The sequence below is a fragment of the Anguilla rostrata genome, chromosome 5, assembly GCF_018555375.3.
Source record: "Anguilla rostrata isolate EN2019 chromosome 5, ASM1855537v3, whole genome shotgun sequence".
Lineage (NCBI taxonomy): Eukaryota > Metazoa > Chordata > Actinopteri > Anguilliformes > Anguillidae > Anguilla > Anguilla rostrata.
Window position 1 is genome coordinate 61268375 of NC_057937.1, and position 25437 is coordinate 61293811.

Below are 25437 nucleotides of genomic sequence, written 5' to 3' on the forward strand. Positions count from 1 at the left end.
TAAGATGGAATTTCCAGTTGGGCTGACTTAATTTCTACTGAAGATCTTTACTGCTAAAATGAAATTGATTTATTCTATGCATCAGCAATATGGGCTGAGCAAGTAATTGAGTTCCCCAACATTCCAATAATTAATTGAGTTGAACGAAGGCAAGCAATTATTGAACCGCCCCTCATTCAACATTTAAAGGACACCTAGGGCTGTTCTCTGAAAAATGCTTTGCTTTTTTTGAAAGAGAGTTATTGACTTTTCAATAGAGTTCATACATACAGCAGGTGCTCTTATCCAGAGTGGCTTACACAGCTTTTGCATTTTTGCATAGTAAATTCATTTATACTGCTTGGATAAGTGCTGAAGCACTTTCCTGATGAAGCACCTTGCTCAAGGGCACAGCATCAGTATCCTACTTGGGAATCAAACCTGCAACCTATAAGTTACAAGCCCAGTTCCCTAATCAGTGCTAATATTCAGTGCTTTTTTTTTTACAAGGTGTTCACAGGTCTTAAAAAAAATGACAGAAAATGACAAAAGGCAGGTTGCAGTACGAACACACAAAAACATTGTAATAGTTGATTATAGTTGCATAGTTGGCCTCTAACTGTCAGTTCCATAACACGATAGAAAAAAAGTGGAAATGACATCACCAATGTAGACATTTGGTATTAGTTCATCCATACTGAATGAGTCTTCTGGCAAATCAATTCATCCATATTGAACAAGTCTCATGGCAAAACAAAACCTTTAAAAAACCTTTCGTTTGTTACCCGGGGGGCGACTCAATGGTTTCTGCCCCAGTGCTGGTAAGCTACCTAATTCATAGCTCATTCTCTCCGACCTGTTCTGTTCGGAATTAAGTGGTCGACCTTGGAAATAAGTTTATAAGGACTGTGCTGAGAGAACGGTGGACGAAGGTCATTAAGGAACCTGGTGTATTAATCACCCGTATGCACAAGGGTGGAATGCCATTCGTTCTTTATGGAGAGCTGTTAGGGTCGTGGCAAAACTATTTATAAAATTACTTCCAAAGGTTTTGTAATTTCTGCACATCCATTTTCTTTAAATATAGATGCATGCTTCTTGATAAATACCCCCCCCCCCAAAAAAAAAAAAAAAAACTCATTTACACTGATAACCTGGAAGCTATCATACTATAGGGCAGTTACACAACCCCCATCTGCATAATGAGAAACAAGGCTAATCACTTTTCATAATTAGCACGAGATATTAAGAGCGCCGACTCCTCGCGGTTGCACAAATGGACGATATGCAGTGCAGTGAACAATTAAAAAATCAGTGCAGATTTATCGTTGGTATTCTCTGCTAAATACACACACTTCCATTTCATAAGACTTTGACTTGAAATTAAGTTTTATTTCATCATTAAGTCATTTACTTCATCATTTAAAGGGGTTGGAAATTGAGAGCTCGATTATCTGTTGCAAAAGCCTGTAGAAGCGGGTGTGGATTGCAAGAAACTGCACAGTCAAAAAATATGTAGGTGATGATTCTGTGGCCAGCTGACACAGAGACTCACTTTTCTGGGTAATTTCCCTAAAACATGGGGCTAACTTCACCTCTACTGTTTGTGGAAAAAGTACCATGGGGTCTATAATGAAGACCGTGAGTCAGGTTTTTGGAAACCGAAACCTAACTTAAAAACAGATGAGGACTGTGAAAGTAATTAAACAGGATCTTTCGGCTCTTAATCATCCAAGCAGCTTAACAAAGGGAAGAGGGTTAGTTCTTGTTAAGAGTTTACAATAAATGTGTCTGTCCGTTGCCATTTTGTTGTGCTTCAGTGTGGTACATCAATGCAAGTGGAGCAGAGGCCTTTGACACACCAGTAATACTGCTTCTGTGTCATCCAACAAAACAGTCAGTTTAAAAAAAAAAACTTCATTCAGCAGCTTTAGTTTTACTTATTCTTTCATGTCAAATAGGAGATAATATATGCATGTGTGGTGCAATGAATATTCAGTGTGTCTGTTTGATTTCTGGATCCCACTGCGATCTGTAGCTTGGTGCACTTGATGAGGATGCACAGCAGCCTTGTGTGACGTGAATTAAAAACCTATCCTCAATGGTTGTGGCCAAATCAGCGACTCCAGGGCTGTTCTTCCTAGCAGAGATTTTCACACACAAACACTGAGGAAATGTCGTGCAGCACGTTGAGTGCAGAGTGACCTGAAAACCTTCGGACTGTCCGCAGATTCTGAAATCGCTCGTTGCTATGGCGCACATTCCGGAACGTTGGACGCAAATTCCAGCAAGCGGAATGCCGTTCAGAGTGAACAGTGGTCACAGAAGAATTCTCGGTGTTCACTAAATTCAGAGACAGAGGACATTTTACAGAGACTGAGCGCCATCACATCCAGTGTAGAATATAGGTCTCCATATAGGACACCAAATATTTTTTTGCACTGGCATGCTTCAAAGTTCCTTTACTTCCGAGCCAAGCTTATGCTTTTGCAGCTATCGCCGAAATTAATATTCAGTCTTTGAAATTCACTGAAGGAGCTCCTTAACACTTAATTGAATTCAAGTCATGCTTCTCCGAGATGCAATTATATAATTTATTTACGTGCCGAGGTGTCTTTATTCAGAGCTAATTGCACAGCTCCCATGTTTTCCGAGTGTAATGTCGTTTATGTAGCAGGATGGATGGGTACTAAAGTATTGCCGTCTCTTTAATAAACACAGTTTTTGCTACTGATAGTTTTTTTTAATTTTTTTTTAATTCTTCCCATTGTTCCCCTATCACCCCCCTTTCTTTTCTGAGAGCCGGCTTTGTCAGTCATACAATGAGTCGTCTCGGCAGAAGAATCACAGTGATTATGAGTAGAGTATCTTGCTTACAAATGGCTGCTCATACTTAGTGTCGCTCTTTTGTTCCGTGTCAGTTTTAACACAGCGGATCACCGTGAAGAAATTATTCTCTGCAGCGTGTCTTTGCTAATTCTGAAGCCTGGAGCACTCAGACAAAAGACAGATTTTAAAGTCTCGGCTCTGAGCGGTGGCAGTGCGGGGTACCCAGTGAGAAAAAGCCCGAATTTAGACATCTAGAGGGGGTGGAGATCCAGGTTTACAGATATTTTGACATAAACAGGATAGGTTAACCCAAATGTAGCTCAGGTTTTTTCCCGGATATAGCTTTGGCTACATCCAAATTGGCTGGAAAACCTTTCACTTTTTTGACCAAATGTAGCCAGGTTTTCACCCTAGGAACCCCTAGATGGTGTTCCACTGAATTATTTCACCATAAAAATGTTCCCTGGGGAAATGTTTAGGCAATTGGGACGGTGACTGAAAGACTGTTCGATTCCCTGGACTTTGAGAAAAGGCAATTTACCTGAATTGCATCAGTATATCTCTCTCTCTGAATAAGAAGGCCAGTCATATATTAGTTCACACTACTGTGTATGAAGTGTTAAGCCAGCTCCAATGAACTGTAATGCACTTTCCAGGAATTGCTACTCAAATTCCTTTATATTATTTTAAATCTTGAATGTGCCAATCTATTATATATTAATATTGAGTTTTTTTGTGTGATGAAACCCTGGTGAAGGCTATATGCTGATACACTCGTTTCTGCATTAATATTATTACACTCTGAACTGCACAGAAATGCCTCTCAAATTCATTTTGGATTATTTAAACTCTTAAACGTGTCAACCTATCACTTATTAATACTGGGGTTTTTCCATTGTTCGATTAAAAAATATGATGACAGCTATATGCTGATATATTGGTTTCAGCAGTAATATTGTGACATTCTTGCTCTCAGCTGGGTATGAGTGTGTGAGTGAATGGTGTGTGTGCCCTGCGATAGATTGGCGGCCTGTCCAGGGTGTATTCCTGCCTCTCGCCCAAAGCATGCTGGGATAGGCTCCAGCACCCCCAGCGACCCAGCCCAGGATTAACGGGTATAGATAATGGATGGCTGGTCTCAGCTGCAGGTGTAGCTGGGATTTAAATACAAAAATCATTGCTGTGGCTGCTGCTGGTGTCGCCTCTCTGTCTATATTCCGGGTTTACCTGGATCAGTAGGTGACTGCTTCTGCTGCTCCAGGAAAGCCATACGTGCGCACATCGATGTGATTCCACTGCGGGTGGCCTGCGGAGATTTGTGACAGTGGAATAGCGGAGGTGAGGCAGCAAAAGGAACGTGAATTGTACCTCCCGCTTTTCTTTTTTCTTCTTCTTCTTTTCCTTTGCAGAGATTTGCGAGGTTTTGGGGTTGTTCCTCTCTGTCGAGTCGCCAAATGAATGCGCTGAAAAAAGTTTAATGCTCTGGATCTGACGTCTCCATCTTGGCTCTAAGACAGTCCCGCTGTACTATGGCTATTGAGCCTGGTGTGCAATATAAAGGCATACTATGCATGATTTTTACCTTGGAAAGACTATAAAATAACCACGCAAAGGCATATCTGTGAGGCACCACTGGCAATCCTGGTCTTTACACGCATTTGTTATTATTACGTGCTCCTCTGCCTGTATTTGTTCTTCTCAAATGTGTTCAGAGAATTTCTGGGTGTGATACTCTTTTTTTGTATGTTGTGGGGGCGGGGGGGTGGGGGGGTGGGGTGGGGGGGGGGTTCAGTGTAGCGTTTGTAGCTAGCCACTTACTGCAATGGTGAAGGTGACTAAGCGAAACGACAAGACGACAGGACTCATTCAAAAACCACTTTAAGCCTCAGAATTGCTTTTCCTCGCAGCAGCTGTCGAAAAACGGAGATATACAAAAAATACAAACAAAATATCAAAAAGAGATATAAAAAGCCAGAAATATGGAGGTTAGTGGTTGAGGACGGAAGAGGTTACTTCTTTAATAGTAAATAGGACCACAGCTAGGCTACAATCCTGTGTAGTATGCCTTAAAAAAACGTGAGTGTGTTATACAGCACTTTATGGGAATGTATAGTCCTGGTCTGGCATAAAAAGCATTAATGAGAAGTTGAGGAGTACTACCATACATATTGGTGGATCCACACAGGGTTTCCAGGGTTCTCTGTCCAATAAGGACACCGAAATGAAAGGCTTGTTTTAAAGCCATCGCCATGGAAACCATGCAACTAAGAGGTAGGCTGGGATTTGTAGTCTGTTTAAGAAACCTAATGGCCTACACACAGAAGGGAAATTAGCGCTGGTTGCCGTGGGTGTTCAGACTTGATCCCCGGGACCCGTTGAGTTTGCTGGCTTTTGTTCCCACAATAATTACAAACCGTGAATAGTAATTTGTTCTTAATTGTTCTTAATTAGACACTTAATGTCTGAAGGATGATTTAGCCTCTTAAGGGCACTTTATCTCAGAAATAGCAATGTCTGTCATGAAGATTATATCTTCCAGATTTACATCCAAGGATTTATAGTCAGTCAGATGAACTAATGTTTTAATTTCCAAAAAATTATGACAAATATTTATTAAAAAAAAAAAAAAACATAGTCATTTATCGACTGACTGGTGAAATCACTGGTGCCCTAACTGCTGAAACTGTTGGGACACCTGATTTCAACAAGCGAGTCAAACCTAAAATATGACGGAATAAGTGAAATGATAAAATTTAGTTAGAACTTACACACACGGTATCAATAACCTTAAGCAATGGAGTTATTAGCCATGTCAGGTTACACAGTGGGTCCCCAGGACCCAGTTTGAAAAGCACTGTTATGGAGTACATTTTATCCCTATTGGGTGCTCAAGTGACGCTCACTGTCTGACTGTGTAATGACCTTGTAGCGATGACCTTCAGGTTATTGTGTTGAACGTTGCAATGTAGACAGAACAGGAAGCGGGACAGAAGACTCAATGTGGGACACAAGTCCTCACAAACGTGGTCACTTATGACTAATGCAACAGAGCCAGATCGTACCCTCTGTTCAAGTTCAGAGCCAGGATAAATTAAATGTCTCCTTGTTTCCCAGCTATCGTTCTGCTGCAATTAGCAAATGATTACAATAAAAAAAAGAGTAATTTAGACCCTGCAGTAGTTCATAATTAAATGGAATTTGTGAAAAATGACCATTTTTCAAATGGGCCCACAGATTAGAAACGAATGGCGTGATCATTAGTCTATCATTCCAGTTCCACTGAATAATTTAAGTGTATGTGATTCATTGTTTTCTTCAGTAACTTCAGCCAGTGATGTTATATGGTCTCATATTTCACACAATCGTTCTGTTGGTTTATCCTCAATTGTTAAAGGGTTGTGGGAATGTTTCATAATGGTTTTGGCCTGGGGTATTGGGAGGAGAGGGGGTTCCCCCCACCAACCCCCACCTGGGTCCACCCCTGATGCATTGTGGGATTGAACAGACACCAGCTGCCTAAAAAGCCATTCCCAGCCATGAATGAGAACACAGTGCTCTGCCAGTGGATAGCATGTGGTCTGATGTCCATGGCTCAGTATGATATTTCCACTCACTCATAAATGTAGGTTTAGGGGAAAACATGAAACAAGACATCCCCAATATTTCTGTATGATTTAATTGCCAGAATGTTGGTGAGACTTGACGTTGGTCTACGTGACAGTAGGTGGTCCTGCAGTGTGTCTCCCCCAAAGTTGAAAGGAACTGTGTCTGAGTCACTTCCTGTGAGACTAAATTTAATTTAGATCTACAATAATTCTCAACAGATACATAGTCTAATCCCTCCACAATGGCCTGCTGTGCTTAACTTTATGTAACTTGGTTTAACAATACATTTCACTTTCACTTACTCCCACTGCATTTAACAAAAATTCCCTTTAGCGGTCAGATTCTCTCTGCCAGACTTTGGCTGACAAGTTCTGAAAAACAGCGGCACTGGCTTAAATTCAGTATTCAACAGCTGGGGCACTTGTGCTAACTCTTATTCCAAGTTAAGTTAGATACCTATTGTGGCAACTTCTTTCCCACGATGCTGTGGTGACAGAGCTGTTCTGTCTGAGACAAATCAATAGCAACTCCGATCTCTCTGTATTTCCAGGTAAGAGTAGATATCGATCTAGCGTGGCCCACCTTCACGTCCACAGAAACATTTATGGGTAAGCTGTCTCAGTGTACCTTTCATTGAAACATGAGAAACACAGAGTTTGTCCCAAAGTGCAGTAAACTCCAAATTATAAAATATAACCTGTTTCACTGGATATGCCATTGGTACTGTGTTGATTTTCAGTGCTACAAAAAGTAGCAGGCTATAACAGTAAAGAACAGAAAATGCTATGGTTGATATATAATTAGCAGTATGGAAATTCTGGGCTGATATGAATAATCAACACTTGTCAGGCCATATTGGCCAATGGCACGTCATTACATTACAGTACAAATGCAAACTGCAACCAAGTTTCCACATTCATGGAAGAAATATATGAATGCTGGTGAAATATCACACATTTAACATTTCAACTCGCTAATTAATCAGAGAGTGGAGAGTCTACAGCACTACTGAGTCTTTGCACAGCCTTGCTCATGAGTTTGGCTGGTAAATAAAGATAAAAATAAAAGAAGATTAGATTACTAAGATTAGGCCACTTTTTGAACATGACATTTTACAGCATAATTTACAGCATGAACAGGGAGATCAAATACATTGACTCTACAGTGTATGTCCGCTGAGCCATCATTTCAGCCACAATCTAGGTTTACTGATATGACCACAATATTACCATATCTCTAATGTTATCACTGCGAAGATCAGCAATAAAAAAATGTATGAGTATGAGTCAATATATGTGAATGTCAAAAACTGTGGATTTGTTTATCTTCTTCTAATTATTCTAATCTTCCTCTTCTAAAAGCACTGGCTGATTGAAAATTATATTTCCTTTAAAAAAATGCATTTTCTTTTTTTTCTTTTTTTTTTTAAATTGCAAACATGTTTCCCGACTAATTTTTTGTTATTGATTTTGATTAAAAAGAGCAGTCGTTACCGCAGACTCCACACTTAATCCTGCGAGGAACTTAATTGCTTCCATTTGCTTTGTGTTATTGCTTATGACTGCTCGCTGGATTCCGCGAACCCCCATCATTGCCGCAGCGTTACAACTCCAGCGCTGATTGTGTTTACCGTTCGCTTGGAGGAGAACGCGGCTGATTGGTGTGAGAGACCAGCTCTCACACCAAAGTGAGGAGTTTAGGGAAACTGTGCTTCAGGAAAAAGGCCTGAGGTACTGCAGGTTAGCCTTGTGTAAAGATGCATGGCATCCCTTTGCTCTAATGTGCACACATAAGCCAGGTTTGTGTTACTATGGCGATCATGGGGGGGGGGGGGGGTGGGCTGGGTGAATACTTCCAATGGAAGGTAGCCAGGCAGCAGGGAGGTGAACCTGCCCCCCCCCTCCTAAATCCAGCACCAGCCCTAGACCCCCCCCCCCTCCCTCACATTGCTCTGTACAGCTAACTGGCATTTATTCGGAAATCTTCCATCCTGGCGCACGTGATGCACTTAAGCCTATGACCTGAGGAAGGCCAGCAGTGCATCAGTGAGCAGGTTTTTCTAGTATGAAGATCGCGCAGAAATTTAAGGATTTTTAAGATTCATCAGAAGCGCTCGCCTGGATTTTTTTTTCTCATCAAAATGGCTTCAGAGAGATGCACCCTGAGGTTTACACGTGGAATTTTTTGCACAGTTTCCTCAAAGACTTTCATTAAAAATGTGTGCGATGAGGAGAGCTTAAACAGCAAGACATCCTTCCTTTAATGAGCGCTGCACTGCTTTGCTGCAAAACTCAGAAAGGTGAGAAAACACAATATACGCGCTGCCGGAATCACACGTTTTAATGCGGAAATGAGACGGCGAGCGTGTGAGCAGAAAAAGATGAGAGGCCGGGGTTGCCGGTTCGATCCCCCGCCCTGGGCATGTCGAAGTGACCCCGAGCAAGACACCTAACCCCCTAATTGCTCCCAACGAGCTGATTGGTGCCGTGTGCGACAGCCTTTCGCGGTTGGCGTGTGAGTGAATGAAAGGCTAAAAGCGCTATATAAATGCAGTCCGTGCCTCATTCAGAGTGTATAACTTGCCCCGGGGGCATGTACGCCCAGCAGCTATTGCCCCAGCCTGGCAGGCCCCCCAGCTGCTGACACACAGCCCACGTGTGGGCCGATGAGGGGTAGGCTGTCGTTTGTCTAACAGGTGGATTTTAGGCTGGCTGATGGGAAGCCGCAGATGAATACGGATCTTCGGTTTCCGTCTTCCCCTCCGACATGGCAATGCAGACCGGGAATAATTTACAGCCCCTAAAAGGGGCCTTTTTCCCTCCTGCTTAAAGGATCTATTTTTCTCTCATTTGTTTGCGGGAGCCTTTGATGCTTTTGCCTCCTTCGAGATGCGTGTGTCGGGGAGACGAAGTGCCGTTTCAATGACACTAATGCTGTTTGTGTGCCTTTGATGTGTGCGTGTGTGTGTGTGTGTGTGTGTGTGTGTGTGTGTGTGTGTGTGTGTGTTTGAGAGTGCGTGTGTGTGAGAGTGCGTGTTGAAAGAACGTGCTGGCACACAATTTGCCATTAAGTCACACAATAGGGTTGAGAACGCGGCAGTACTGCATAGAGGCACAGACAAGTTGTACTGATTTCAGAAAGGTGCGAGAAATGAACATATAATTGGGACCATGAGCTGAGGATTCTTTCTTTCACGGAAATGGCTCCATGGAGCAGGAAAAGAGTTTAATCACAGGCTACGGGACTCAGATAACAATAGGGGAATTAAGTTTCTGCAGAGAAGATGTAACCCAAGTTCTTTATACACACACACACACACACACACACACACAAATGAAAACTACGACAACAAATAAAGATGTGCATTAATTGTATGAAATCACTTTATTTTTCAATGTGCTGTGATTCCACTCAGGAACATTGCTGTCCCACAATCCCCTGGGGCGGATATGACATGCAGTGAAGGAGCTCCAGGAACAGGAGTATAAACACGGAGGACAAAAAACACGGAAGTTTCCATAGCAACCTCGCTGCCATTGCAGGCCATGCATGCTTACACATAAAAAGAAATAAAAAATAAAAATTTAAAAAATAAGAAAAGTTTGCAAGGAAGTCTAAGGGAGATAGAGAAGGAAAGAGGGAGAGAGTAGATATCGCAATACAAAAAAATTCACAAAATTTTACAGATTCTTGAATACAAGCACCAAAAAAAGACAGAAAACAGAAATGTTTACAGACGGAAAAAGTACACCATTTCAGATTTTTTTTCTTTTTTTCTCAACACGTAGGAAAAACATGTAAAGACAACGCAGAGAAACATTAGACAGTTACAATCGGGTCACACCAGAGTGATTTTTTAAAAATTATGTTATTAGCTTTTTGTCAGACGTCACACTGGAAGAGCTTGAGCCAAAGTGCTGGGATTTGGGGTTTTTATTTTTATTTTTTACCCGAGTCTTAGCCTGCAGTGAAAACGAATGAATGGCTGTGGGCTAATGCAGCTCACTCGTCTGTACGAACGCAAGCCCTAACCGTGGCGAATAAATGTCAGCATGTAACATCACGATCACACTCTACTTCATATCACAAAACACATTTGTGCTAAGCCGTCGCTTGTGGTATTATGGACGAGTGTGCTTCGCGGAAAGGCTTGGCGTACGTACTGCGATAAACGTCTAGGAAGCAAGCGACGGAAACGTAGACGCCTCAGATTAAATTGTTCGCTAACTTCATAAAAACTGGGAGGAGATCGGTCAAGTTTGCGAGTGCGCTCGTTTTCACGCAACGGTAGTGGGAAGCGAGACCCATTGAGACGAGGGGGCAGTTCACTCACCGACGGCCGGTGGCTCGAGGGCATTCTGCAGGAAAACCGGCAACAAGGCAAGAGAAAAATGTCCCGTTTCCCCGGTTACCTTGCGTGCGTGTCAGGTACCCACGATTTCACTAGCCTTATGCGGCCATTCCGCTAATTTCATGCTTACTTCAGATGAAAAACAATTTTTTTAAAATGCACATGGTCTGGGAGGGGAAAGGATAATGATATCAATGCAAAAAACATACCTGAGAGAATTCTGTGTTTAAAACCGAGTGTAGAGAGAAATAATAATATGATAAAATTTCACATCCAAAACGCTGAAAGAACGCCAGTCTTTGGTTTAATAAAAAATATGGGATAGGCTTCAGATGACAAGTGCTTGATCGGAAAAAGGACACACACCTGACAAAGAGTAATGGCAATATTGGACATGACTAAGAGCCACTAATAACGTAACACTTGAAATGATCAAAACCTTAATACCAAACTGGCAGGATACTGCCGCGCTTGCGTAAGTCTAATCAAATCACCTTAGGCTGATGTGGTTCTTTAAGGAGGATGAATGAGTTCAGTTAAATTAGACGGCTTTGCTTTTACTGATGAAATACCCACTCATTCTGCTTTATATGACAAACTCAAAGCAAAATGAGTATGATCAGTGATTAATGAAAATAAAGGTTATGTGCAGTTGAGCTGTTTACTCTGGTGGCTGAAATGATCAATGACAGGAGAGAGATGTAGGGACATTTGAGGAAAATTAAGCCACAAAAAAGAAGAATAAAACTATGTGGAACTCAACAGTGTGAGCTCACCATAATGGCCAGGATTCAATCAACATCAGTCCTTAAGTTTGACAAACAATTAAAAGCAAGAATAGCCTTTCTTCCTCACAAAGTATAATGGTTGTGGTCCAGGGGTTAAGGGCAAATATCGATTGACTACAGGTCAATATATCACAATTATTAATTTGTTCTGTTTGTTTTTTTTTTTTTTGTGTGTTCGTTAGGAACTGTCCCTTTATTATATGTTGCAATTGGATCACCAAAGGGTTGGTGTGAGGTTAGCTCTCAGACATAACACTACAAAACAAACATAATTTTAGGTTCACGAACAGACAAACTGTAGTATGATCTCTCGAACCAGAAAATGTACATGCTTCATAAACCTTCAGGAGGAATTTACACTATGGAGGAAAAAACATTTTTTCATCACATACAGCACAAGGCATTCGACTGATATTTCATCATACTCATGGCCTGCATACCAATGCATGACATTTTTATGTATGTTTTGTCAATCAGCTTGCAATGGGTTTGGTTCAAATTCAACATCAAAAACACAAAAACACAATCTGTTGATGAGTGCAAAGCATACATGATAACTCATAGACGGGATAAGATACCTATTTTTGTGTTGCATTATATTTGGCATGTTTGTTTTTATATCTGTGGTTATATTGTAATATTATAGTTACATTATGCCATTTATTTGTTTTGGTCAATTTACATATGGTAATTTTCAAAGTGCCTCGACTGTGAATATAAAAATAAAATAGAAAATAAAAAACACTAAAAAAAATCCCAAAGAGCTCCTTTCTCAAAGAGACTGGCCAGTGGCATTGTTTACAAGTATATTTCTGCATTACGTGACCTCACTTCCTTTTTGTGACTTCTTGTATACCACAGAGATTATTTTACACTAGGTCAGAGACACAGGCAATGTGTTGTGGTCAATGAGCCAGAAAATTGAGAAAATGGCTTCCACTGGCATATATGTGCTCTAATCAGGGAATACAATCAAATATTCATGACTAAATGGTGACTGATCGAGTCTCTTATCTTAATCAGCATCTCTATATTTTGTTAGATAATATATATTGCACAAACTAATAAGAGACATCCCTACTTAATTGATTTGAATAAATTTTGTTTTCTTTTTGCTAATTTGAAACACATTTAAACATTCAATTATGTCTGTTAATAACTTCTTGCTAATTTGAAAAACATTTAAACATTTAACTATGTTTGTTAATAAGTTTTTGCTAATTTGAGAAAACATTTAAACATTTAACTATGTCTGTTAATTACATTTTGTTAATTTGAAAAACATTTAAACATTTAACTATGTCTGTTACCCCCTTCCTTGCGCCACTTCCCCAGCCCTCCCCACCCCACAACAACAGCATGTAGCAATTTTCTGGAATCTAGGAAGACAGCACTGTATGTGAACACCAACATTTGAACAGAACGAGCAAAACATACAACAGTGAGAAGGATTGTCTGTTATTGCTGATTTGGGATTGCATTCCCTTTTAATTAACCTACTGACACAGGACAATCTCAATAATAATAATAATGATAATGATTATAATAATAATATTGCACCATTGTCACTGTCTGTTTATATTAAATGTGCACAAAGCATCATTTTACATTTTAGTGAGGAAAAAGATATGACATTCTGTAAGAACACAAATTTATATTTACATCCATGAAAAAGGAGTACGGACATGGAGAGCCAGATTTAAGCTAATCAGAAGGTGCTTTGCGTTTCAGTCTTTAATAGAATTTCATTCAGTTTAGCGAACTCTGAAGTGAATACTCTTGGGAACGAAATGAACCAAAATAACACTTTAATGTCGGCACATATCCATCAGACTAAATCTGGGCCATGGTCCCGTTGATCCTAAAATTGTTTTCCGGCTGTTATGATAACAAACCGCTGACTCCATTTCTAGACCGGTTTCACGGTGGACGTTCTGACGAATCAGCGGGCAGCATTTTAAACGCGTTCAATCTGAGCGGATGAAACGTTGCGTTTATTGTATCGCGCTCAGTGGCATCGACGAGACAAACGACTTTAAAAGACAGAATTATTGCCTCCGATCCTCATGTAATTCACCAACAAATAAAAAGGAATTGACGCACATTTCACAAGTATTTAATCACCGTGCATGCTTGGCAAAAAAAAAAAAAAACATCATTTGGATAAATATATATAGGTATGTACTGTAAGTGTCCAATTTACAACATCGTGGTGAAAGGTTACATTAATGCTTGAACAGGGACACGTAATTGTAAATACCGATTAAGTCACACACAGAGGGAGGTCAGGTAGATACATATGTATATATTTATATATATACCTATATATAAATATTATAAATAGCAAAAACTCATTCGATAACATGATATGATTCCGAGATTTCCTTTCCAAAGGTAAAGTATGGCTTATACTCTTTGAGTTATTTGTAAATATTTGTATTATTGACATACATCCTTCCATTATTACCCCCTTGCTTTTATTGTTACTGTCTTTTTTTTTTCAAACCAGAGGCTATTTACAAATAAAAAGTGGAACGTGGATTCATTTATGTGTATGTCCTAAGTCTCTAAGGGTTCTGGAGGTGAGAGTGGGGAGAGAGAGGGTGGGACGGGGAGGGGGGGGCGGTTTAGGGAAGGATGGAATTGGTGGCTGAACCTCAACAGTAACGTTCTAATGTTGCTTTAAACGCGGTTTACTTTTTGAACATGTCCTGCAGTGGGCCGGGGAGGTACTTCATGACCGTGTCCATTATGCTCTCTTCCTCTTCCTCCTCGTCGCCGCAGCCAGCCGGGACGGCCTTTTTCGGGCGCGTGAGGCTCCCCTCCGCGGCCTGCTCCATGGCGGCCTGCGCCTCCGCCTCCGCCTCTTCCCGCTTCTTGATGCCGTACTGGGAGAGGAGAAAGAAACGCACAAAAAAGCCAGTGAATAAAAATCCCGGTCGGCCATCTTGGAAGGCCTCTTTGGCCCGTGTCTGAATCAGTACACTTGCCTACTGAGTATACAAGTTGTGTACAACTTCTAAAAGGCTTGTATACTCAACAGTAGGCAAGTACACCAATTCAGACACGTCCCTTGACTGCAGGACCATTGGCCATCTTGGAATGCCACTTTGACTACTAGAATGTCGGCCATCTTGGAATGCCACTTTGACTTCAAGAATGTCGGCCATCTTGGAATGCCACTTTGACTACAAGAAAGTCAGCCATCTTGGAATGCAACTTTGGGTTCATTCCAATCGCTTATTTTATCCGTCCTCATCTCCTCTTTGTCTTTGTGTGACCTGGCAATCGAATTTAAGGACATTCCAATCCGTTAAATGCTCCTTGGAGGAGTGAGGAGGTTCCTGGAGGATGCTTCAGCTTCCTGAAATGCAGGTTTAGATTGACATTTCCGTAGGATACCCTGCTGCAGGTTTGTGAGAGACACTGAAAAGCGCTTTGATGCTAAACTCGTCACTCTTCAGGTTTCCACGGTTGCGTAGTTTTCAGTGCGCACGCTTGCCTTTCCGAATCCAAAGCTGATACCCCTGAGGACTCCAGCTCTGTACCGTTTGTAATGAGGAGGAATGTTCTCCCAGTTTCCCCAAGACGAGCTGCTTCAGCTCCAGAGGGATTCAGAGAGAGGGAAGGAACGCTGTACGGTACGTCCTCTCTTCACTTTGACAGACAGAAAAACCGTGCACCGTTACCGACATCCTCAAAAACAGCACCAAACCCCAGGTGGTAATTCAGGGACTGATCACCTCTTCTGTTACCTACATGCACTTGGGTTGTAGCTGTATTGAGCTCTGACAGTTTTAAGGTCTCTGAGATCATTCCCACAAGGTTGGAATTTGAACACGGGAGAAAAGAAATTCTCATACATCATTTTCTATAACTCCCGATTTTGGCTGCTGATCTATAAATGCAGTGTTGTAATGACCTGTCTATTTGGGCTTTACGTAGTGCTTATATCAAGGGAGGTATTGTTTGTTGGGTAAAAATGGTCATATGCAACATTCATAATGTCTTAACTATGCATCATATCCAAAGTATGTAAAAATATTAAAACATTATCATTGATTTACAGTGCCCGACTTTCATAGGGCATATGAAATTTGATATTTATGTCGCTAAAACAATGTTTCTCGCTCACTGACACGCCCAGTCGGTGAGCTGCAGTACTGACCCTCCACCTGCAGGGGGCGGGTGCCAGATCCTGTGCGTCTCACCTTGTCCCGGATGCCCTGTCGCATCGTTTCTCTCTCGGCCTCCATCTTGGCGTACTTGGCCTTCCTCTCCTCCTCCTGCTGTCGCAGAGCTTCCTGTCTCTCCTCCTCCTTCTCCTTCTCTGCCTCGGGGTCCTTGTCCTCCTCCCCTCCCAACATCTTACCCATGTCCTTGGTGGCCCCTTCACAAAAGCAAGGGAGGGAGAGTGAAGGGGAGAGGGGGAGAGCGAGAGAGGTAGGGGAAGAGGGAGAGAGGGGGGGAGAAAGAGGGCAAGAGAGTGGAAGGTGGTGGGATAGGCAGAGAGGGAGAGAGAGGGGAAGAGGGGAGGAGAAAGAAAGGGAGAGGATGAGATGGAAAGAGGGAGGGAGAGGACCAGAGGTTACGAGAAGGAGAGAGATTGAGCAAAGGAGGAAGGGGTGAGAGATGGAGGGAGAGGGGAAATAAAGAGGGGAAAGAGAGTGCGGTTGACAAAGGGTGCTATAAAACCGCAATCCTACATTACAGGTGGATAAAAAGCTTTGGGATTATGAATTAGGTTTAGGGAGTCAGTTCCATTTCAATTCAGTCAGTCAGTTCAGGAAATTAACTGGAAAAATGCCAGTGATATTCTTTGAGGATTTTTCCATGAGTTAATTCAATTTCAGTTCATTTTCTGACTGAATTGCAATGGGATTGATCTCTAATGCGCCAGTTCCAGTAACTGGTATGAATCCTGCCAAGTTATTTCAACTCCCCCATCAACACAGAGGTGTGTACATTCAGAGAAAAGACGGCCATCTTGTCAAGTGCAGAGTCAGGTTTACTGCATAATAATTATTTACCCGGCAATGTGGCCTAAATCCACTGAAGGTTTTTAACCCAAAGAACTGAAATATGAGCACAATCCATTCCTACTTAAAGTGTATATTACAACAACAACCTATGTTGTTACACAACATAACATATTTTATGTATATCACAACAAAATAATACAAAAAGCAGCATTATAAAATATATTTGTGGAAAACATACCAAAAATGGCCCTTCAGTGAATGTACCCTCAAGTATTGGTGGCATTTGGTGTGTAACTGGCTCCTTATTGCTTATTGCAGATCTCAGAAAGTCAATCTTTTGTACCGGTGGGAGTGATCTTAAATGTTAAATGGGCAGCGGTGTAGTATAATGGGTAAGGGACTGGTCTTGTAAAGGTCACGGGTTCGATTCCCTGTGACGTCGATACACTGCCGTTGTACCCTTGAGCAAGGTACTAAACTTATATACTTATATACTTGCTTCAGTATATATCCAGCTGTATGCAATGTAAATGCTGTATAAAAGTTGTGTAAGTCGCTCTGGATAAAAGCGTCTGCTAAATGCCTGTAATGTAATGTAATGACTGCATTTATATAGCGAGTATTCCAGCAGCTACACAAAGCGCTTTACAATGAATGCCTCTCATTCGCCCATTCACACACCAGTGGTGTGGCAGCCATACAAGGCCCCCAGCCGGCTAGTCGAGGGCAATTAAGGAGTCAGGTGTCAGACGACCGCTGTACCCCCTGAGCTAACGTCCCTGCTGAAAAGGCGTGTGGTTGTGAGGCGTCCCGGGAGGACATGCCCAAACACCAGCCCAGTGCTCCCAGAGTCCCTCTCTCTGTGCCTGAGGGAGCATCGCTGGACCCCTCTTATAGCCTGCCGTCAATATCTCAGGCAGGGGTGTAGCACAAAATTCTGGGCGCTATACATAAGCGGTCTCTGTGGGCCCCCTTCCTCTCTTGATCCATGTCTCTCACGCATCATTCCAGGATTTTCGAGGGCCCCCCCCCCCATTCGGGCCCTGGGTAGTCAGTCCCACTTTCCCCCCCCCCCACTACCAGGCCCCTGATCTCCGGAGTGAGACTGAATGCCTTCAGCCCTGTGGTCCCTGGTCCCTGGTCCGTGAGAATTGGATTTTATAATGAGGGCCGATCCCACTCCATTAATCTTAATCCCTGCTATCCATCAACCACCCCCCCCCCCAAGCACCCCCCCAACCCACAACGTCTCGCCCTCCCTCGCCGTCCAATCAGAGTGCAGCGCCCACACGGCCAACACCACGACCTAATGACTCACCTACGTAACCTAGCGATGCCTGCTAATGCGCTCCGGTGGGAACAATAACCATAATGATGACCTAAAAATCGTTGGCTAGCATCTGCACTGACTGCAGCTCATTGTTCCAGTCAATGAACACACATTCACCTTCTCCATGAGTGCCAACACTGTGATTGGTTAAAGATAAAGATTTTTTTTTTAGTTGCTGTGATCTAAAAGGGTGAACCGCTATTTCAGAACCCTGCTCGGTTATATGATAGCATAAGGAGGTAAAGGATAATTAGCGAAGCTGACTGCATGTCCCATCCCCGACCCTTCTACTGTCTGACCGGTACCTTATGGAGATTTGTATCTTACAGTGCCTGGTATTTCATTAAGGAGTAATCTGCTGTGACTTAGTCATGGTGTGGAACGTGGCCCGGAATGTGAGTGTGTGTGTGCATGTGTGTGGGGGAGTGTGTGTGTGTGGGGGCGGGGGTGGGGGGGGGGCATGTGTGTTTGTGTGCGTGTGTGTGTGTGGGGGGGTGGGGGCATGTGTGTGTTGTGTGCGTGTGTGTGTGTGTGTGTGTGGGGGCACAATGTGTGTGTATTGTGTGAGTGTGTGAGTGATTGTGTGTGTGTGTGTATAAGTTTCCGGCATCACAGTGAAATTTATTTTCCAGCAGATTTCCACCTGTGCCCCCCGGTTTTGCCAGCAGAACCTCCTTCATGAGTCCTCTCTTTTACACCAATCAGAGCCTTCCCCTGAGCCTGCTGTTACCAAGGATGAAGAGCCTCTCTTCATAAGTCACCTTCCTCTGCAGCAACACAGCTGTGTAGGCTAGCCAATGGACACAAGGCTCCCAGTCCATGTCACCATATAGACCCAGCTGGGTTTTGCAGAACAGACGACCCTCTGGTCCGTGGCTAATTCTGCGGTCATTCGAAAAAGGTCCTTTTCATTCTTTTTGTTGCCCTCATTCTCAAAATGAAACAGTTATTTTAATTTTTCTAAAATGATAACTAAAGCAATACACTGAGCCCAGAGACACTCCAGCAACAACACCACGACTGAGCTGAAAATTAACTGTGGAAAAAAAACCCCCTGAAAATTCTCTATTTGTTCATTGTTCCACTGTTAATTGGCAGCTGCTATTCCAGGTTTTTTATTTATTTTATTTTTTCCCCCATTTTAATTAATTAACTTTTTTCAGGCATGCACATTGACGGCTCCTTAGCTGATTCAAGCAAAAACAAAATGCTCTCAGATAATTAAAGACGAACTTACTGGGGTATAAATCCAATTATGGGAAATAATTCAATCGATTAATGCACTCAGTGAAAGCTCCAAATAAGTGTGCAATGACTCAGCATATGCCGCATACTTCATACAGCTTACCCACATCACGCATTGTCACTGATTACCAATCCAATAAATCCAATAAACTGCTCCTATTTCTATGGCCATTTTACAGGCTGTGCTGAATTTGCGAGTGTACATGTATGTCCTGCTCATTTCAGGCCTGTGGTATGTAATGCAGGTAATCTGCATGTTTTCGCCTGAATCTAAAGACGTAGTGAAACAGGATATGCTCAGGACACTTTGAAAGGCCGCTTGGCACCTGCTTTAGCCTCGATTCCCGATTCTCAATCTTACATTGAGCCTGGAGTTACATATATCTCAGAGAAACATTCAGATTAGCTCTTGTTTGGTGAAAATAAATACATTCATTAGCATTGAATTCAAACTGGTGAGGAGATACATTGGCACTCTTAAAACTCAGTCACAGTTTTCAACGTAGCCGATTAATACTTTTTGTTTTATCATGGATGGAAAGGCTAAGAGTGGCTCTATGCCTATACCTGGCTGTATGTGTAAGAGTGGCTCTATGCCTATACCTGGCAGTATGTGTAAGAGTGGGTCTGTGCCTGTACCTGACTGTATGTGTAAGAGTGGGTCTGTGCCTGTACCTGGCTGTATGTGTAAGAGTGGGTCTGTGCCTGTACCTGGCTGTATGTCTGTGGGGCACCAGTTGAACAGTCCTTCCATAATGGCTGAGTAATCTTACAGCCCCACAGGGGAGCTGGTGTAAGCAGTTCTATTAAAAGCGCGCTCCTGAGCCCCCTGCGTGTCTCAGCTCAGCACAGACTGAGGCCTGTGTGTCGAGTCTGTGCCGCGCTCCTCTGTGACGTTAAATGACAAGAAATATTACAGGAGACGCTCGGAGGAAACAACCCAGAAATCACCATATAAAAACTCAACACTGAGGAAGTGCAGCCAGTGCAGTTTTTAAATCCTGCTGAGACCCTGCAGAAAAAAAGTTTTTATTTTTTACCGAACGTCTCTTCTAGTGTCGGTTTCAGCACAGCAGAATATACGGTTCTGCTATGAGATTAATTTATGTCCCCCCTACAGGGGACATAAATTATTGGTCAGGTCTTAGAAGGATATAGGGGTATTCCAATCTCAGAGGGAAGAAAGGGAGAGTTGAAAGGAGCAGAGGGGGCGTATATTATCAGAGGATGTCCATTATCAGGGGGTGTCCATTATCAGAGGATGGGCTATCCATTATCAGCGGGTGTGCATTAACAGGGGGTGTCCATTAGCATTTGTCTTCATGATCCATTTTCACAGCCCCTCTGCTTTTGTTCCCTGCAGCTGCACACTGGCGAGACAGCCAGGAGGCTGAATACATCACTCTGTGGCAGGGACTTAGAGCAGGGCACGGACGCTCGATAGTTAATTGATCATTTAATGCCACAGATTGGCCGGAGAGATTTAACTCACCTGGAGCGTCAGGTTTAAATCAGTCCCTGAATAGAGGGGGGGATGAATGAAAACCAGCAGTATTACTGGCTTTCAGGGCCAGACTCGAGTTTCCCTGGCGTGGGGTGTCTGTCACAGCACAGAGAAGGCAACCCACTCCTTACGAGAGACTGCATCTCTGCTTTACCAAACCAAAGTGGGTGGAGCCCTCTCATGTGCCTAGCTGCGTCATTTCCATTAATTTGACCTTCAAAGTGAGCCTCTCATTACTGTGTGTTTTTACAAATAATGGAATTGTCAGCTCCAGCCTTCCATTTTCTTGCCTTTTTTTAAAAAGCCACAGTTGGAACTTGTTTGCTTACCTTACCTTACCTTGTTTTTAACCTGTTTTCTATACTTAATCACCTTTTCTGAAAGGGCTTGTACTTAAAGCTTCTTCTTCCTGTTTTTGTTCATGAAAGGTGCCATAAAAATAAGAGTATTATTATAAGGTGTTTCTTGTGCTATATTATACAGTACAAAATATCTACTGCCACAGTAGTGCACTTAGCCACACCACTTGATGGGTTTAAAAAAAAAACGCATCAAATTGGAATCTTTCAGCAGAAACTGTAGGGAGACTGAACTTTAAATGTCAAAAATAAGGAGGTATCTTGTCGCTCTATATAATCTTTGGCTGGGAGGCTCATTACTGGGAACAAGGTCTTCTGTTTAAAGTCTGAAAACTGGCCAGTGAGTGACAAGAGGGCACATTTTTAAAGCCTTTTCTGTGTCTCTGGGGCACATCGACCCCTCAGATGAGCTACTGATTGGTCCTAAAGGGGTCCGGAAAGGGTGAAGATTTCCCCTCTAAGATGGGTGTCAGGCACAAATGCACTCGAACCGCTTAGTCACCTTTAGTCAGGTGTTACCTGCAGCGCGTACGCAGTATTACCTGCCTGCCTATTGCGCTACACCTGTGAAGGTAGCCACACTATTTTAACATGGGGAGGAAGTGGGTACAGTACATTCTAGGCAGCCTAACTTTAAGTTTAAGCGTATGTTAAGTTTAAACACGTCGTCATGGCAGCCCAAGAGCTTAATACAAAAGTTAAGGAAAGCTCAGTTAAATGTATTGCTCAGTGTTATATTACATTTTGATGAGTTTTTCAGATGCAAATGTGAACAAGCGTGGTTTACAGCCAAATATGTACCGATATGTACAGCAATAACATCTTAGCAATAACTAAGCATCTTATTCAATGGTACAGCGACAGTGTTCCAGTGGGAGTAGACCCTGTTATCTTCAAGCTGGCAGCCCTGATCCAAACCAGTACATTTCCACAACATGACAGGCAGCTTGTAAATGAGCATACTTAAGTATGCGCTTCTGAGCACCCTGTACTGGATCACTCTTTTAACAAAGTCCTTGAAATAAAAAGGTTAATTCTGTCATATCTGATAACTATATGGATTTTTACCTAGCACTGATTTCAAAACATTGAACTATTGATCAGGGAAAAGCATTTCAAGCCAATAACTGCAAATTCCAATATTTAATCAAAGGAAGCAAGGGTGCCAGGAAAATACATCCATTGTCTTAGTGTCAAATTTAATTGATGACAAAACTGTGATGTGAATTTGGGCCAAAATTCAATGGAAGAGCCAAGTTTTTTTTTTTCTTCTTCTTGTGTTTCTTTCTGTTCTTGCAGTTTTCACACCTGTGGCACAACCTGGCCAGCTGCGCTGGAGGAGGGACAGAGCATTCCACACCTGTGGCTCCGCCCCCCTCCCACCTGAAGGCACCAAGTACTCGTTTGAGGCGGCACCTGACGGGGATTGCCGCTCGTTAGGAGACAGAAGAAGCGTTCAGGTATACAGAAAGTGCTTGTGTAGGTGCTGTATCACTATTAGTATGAGAAGACAAGAGGACAAGGGCAAGAGGGCAAGAAGGAAAAGGGCAAGAAGGAAAGAGGGCAGTTTGACAGACCACCGGAATAGAAGCTAATCGTCCCAGTGAGTGAGTACCTCTGTTTGTGTCTCTGGGATTTCCTGTTCTTTCTCATGTCTTTGTCACCAGTAAGCAGCTTAGCTGCTGGGTTTAATAGCAGGGGAATGTCTTCGTTATAATTAGTCCAAACTGTGAGCTCAGGGTTCCCCCTCATTTAACAATTTTCAAAATAAAAGCCTGGTAGGTTCACTGTGAAAATCTGACTTCTTGTTCTATAGAAACCTATGTTTATGTTCCCGATGGAGAAAAGCCTTTAATCACTGGCCATCCTCCTGCTCGTTGTTTTTATTTTGTTTGTTTTTATTTTGGGGGGGGGGGTTGCCTGAAGTGTTGTAGTTAGTACTGGCTTAATCACAATATGCAAGTGCACATACCTGTTCAGCTTCTAAGCACTAAGCAGGCCCATAATGCAATGCAATACTGTTGATGGTGTTGATGTTAACCACTTAGATTCATTAGATTAGATCTTGCCTGTTTACAGAGAGTTTTTTTTAAATATTACAAAGATGCACAGGCAATGCAAATTAGTACAGATTCAGTTTAAATTTTCTGTTTTGATTTTTACATGCATGTACAGTACATTTATAAAGCAGTGTGTATTTACTGAAGCAATTCCACTTAAGTGCCTTCGCTCAAGGGCACAATGGCTGTGCCCCACCTGGGAATCAAACCAGCAACCTCGCGCGGGTAGAGGTAGATTCGCTGTGACTAACTGCCCGGCAGGGTTCAACGGAGTGGTCAGCCGGGGTAGCTGGCAGCTTACAGGGACCTTCAGTTTGTCTGACCCCCAGGCCTGCTCCGCACGGACGGAACACTCGGCCACCTGGGAGTTCCACATTCTGACATTCTCCCGCAAAGTAATCCCGCTCCGGCAGAAAGGCGCTTTCAGAGCCAGCAGACCTCTTCTAAAGCCCGCTTGCTTTTTTCTGGATTGCCGGTGGACTGAGGCTGTAATTGAATTTCAGTCGTTTGGAGACAGGATGGAGTCAGAGCGATTCCCCCCATTCCAAAATCATACACGTCTCCTTTTGTAGTTCTGCAGCTCATCTTAGCTTTGTTTTTTCTCCTTTTCATTAAAAAAAATATTCTTTTTTTTCTTCTTCCCCAATTTGTAATGGCTAATATAATGGCTTTGATTTCAACACGGCTTTGTGGTTTCACTCACATCTACACAATGAGTATTGCAGCAAATGGGATGTGGCCATTAGCTAAATTCACTTGCTTGTGTGGTGATGGTGATTATTTTACACCCTACAGGTCACACAGTACTACAGGAGAGCCGGAGACGATTTTAGACCCTACAGGTCACAGAGTGCTACAGGAGAGCTAGTGACTATTTTACACTCTACAGACCACACACTACTACACCACTACTGCTGATCTCTTCTACTCAGTACAGAATCGATTGATTAATGTCAATTATTGGCCTGAGGCGCCTCTGATTGGGTGTCCCAGGTCTAATTCAGCCCGTGATTGGCCTAGAAGCCCAAACTTGAGTATCCCTCCTCTAAACCTGAGTTTTACCCCCAACTCTGTGTGTGTGTGTGTGTGTGTGTGTGTGTGCTCTCAAAAGACTTGGATAACCCCAGGCAGACGAACACAGCAGCAACCATGTCACCTCATCTCACTTGTAGAAGTGCAGAATGGCGCTTAGCCTCCAGCTCCCGGCACAATGGGCCCGCTCTTTGTGAACGCGCCGCCGCGCCGTAACTTTTGTCCCCGCTAAACGCAACTCGTTCGTTTCCCGCCGCCGCCCGCCACCCGCCGAATCGCGAACAGCGCGATGTGCGATGTGCGCCTTTGTCCTTTTCACAGCCGGTCCGCCATGAGAACGCAGGCTGCAGATGAGGCCTTCATACGCTCGAACTGAGAACGCGCTCTCTCCGGCACGCGCGTACGCGACTCTGCAGAGAACCGCAGGCGCCACCGGAGAATTGCGCGCATCGCTATAAATATCTCGACTGCATGGCAACCGGCCGCAGTGTCATTATTTCGCATCGTTTTATAATCTATGTGTATAAATTAAAAAATAAATTTCCCAACTGGCACCGTAAACAGTGTCATAATCTCCAGACTCCATGGCAACAAAGTGTTTAAATTACAACGGTTTTTTTTTTTAACCCAAAATTTACATTACAATCACATGACTGACTCTCGTATCCAGAGCAACATACAATAGCAGACATTAGATTTATAAACAAAAAAATACAAAAATGTGGTATCACCAAAGGACACAGGGGCCCATTTACTGTATATGCAGTAAATAACAAACAACTCGCAATGAAACTGAGGAAAGTACCATTATACGCATAACTTGTTTTTACACAGCTATCCTGTAACTGTGTCATTATCCAACAGGAAATCCCATCTTCAGTTCACCGGTTATGTTGAAAATGTACAGTCGGAAGGGCATCAGCCTTGCTCATTTACCCCAGGTAATAAAATGCTCTGCACTGTGCATCTATCCCAGGACACAACCAGGTACTTGGTTTCAGCACTAACTCTGGGCACATGTGAATCTGTTATGCGTGCTGAACTGCTTACTGAAATGCAAATCTGGAATACGGGGAGTTTTAGCGGTGGCTGGAAAACCTCATTGTTCAGTATTTATGCCCTGATAAGAGAGGCAAGTATTGAATACAATTTTGAAACTTGAGTTTTTAAAGCTCAGAATTTGATAAAGAAGCAAAGCAAAACCCCCGCTACATCAGCCGGGATGGTGAATTTCTGAAGTGGATAAGACTTTAAATTCTGCACAAAAATGTGGGTAAAAGCGCCAAGTTTCTCATGCTCCCAATGCATACGATCAACAGCCTAAAACACAAAAACTCTCTAAAACTTTGACAGTGTGCCAAATTATTGATTT

The 25437-nt window shown here is 42.8% G+C and overlaps 2 protein-coding genes across 4 annotated transcripts in view; one reads left to right on the top strand and one right to left on the bottom strand.

Annotated features, from left to right (window-relative positions):
* Window positions 1-9767: 9767 nt before the first annotated feature.
* The window catches only part of LOC135255849 (complexin-1-like), a 34482-nt gene continuing 18812 nt past the window's right edge, over window positions 9768-25437 (bottom strand). Inside the window, exons 3-4 of the mRNA XM_064337561.1 lie at window positions 15765-15943; window positions 9768-14441 (exon numbers count right to left, since the gene is read on the bottom strand). Coding sequence (XP_064193631.1) covers window positions 14247-14441; window positions 15765-15943 — 374 coding nt within the window. The 3' untranslated portion in view covers window positions 9768-14246. The remainder of the gene's footprint in view (window positions 14442-15764; window positions 15944-25437) is intronic.
* The window catches only part of gne (glucosamine (UDP-N-acetyl)-2-epimerase/N-acetylmannosamine kinase), a 107774-nt gene continuing 104593 nt past the window's right edge, over window positions 22257-25437 (top strand). For all 3 annotated transcript variants that reach the window (XM_064337551.1, XM_064337552.1, XM_064337553.1), the window contains exon 1: window positions 22257-22580. The gene's annotated coding sequence lies outside the window, so the exon portion shown is untranslated. The remainder of the gene's footprint in view (window positions 22581-25437) is intronic.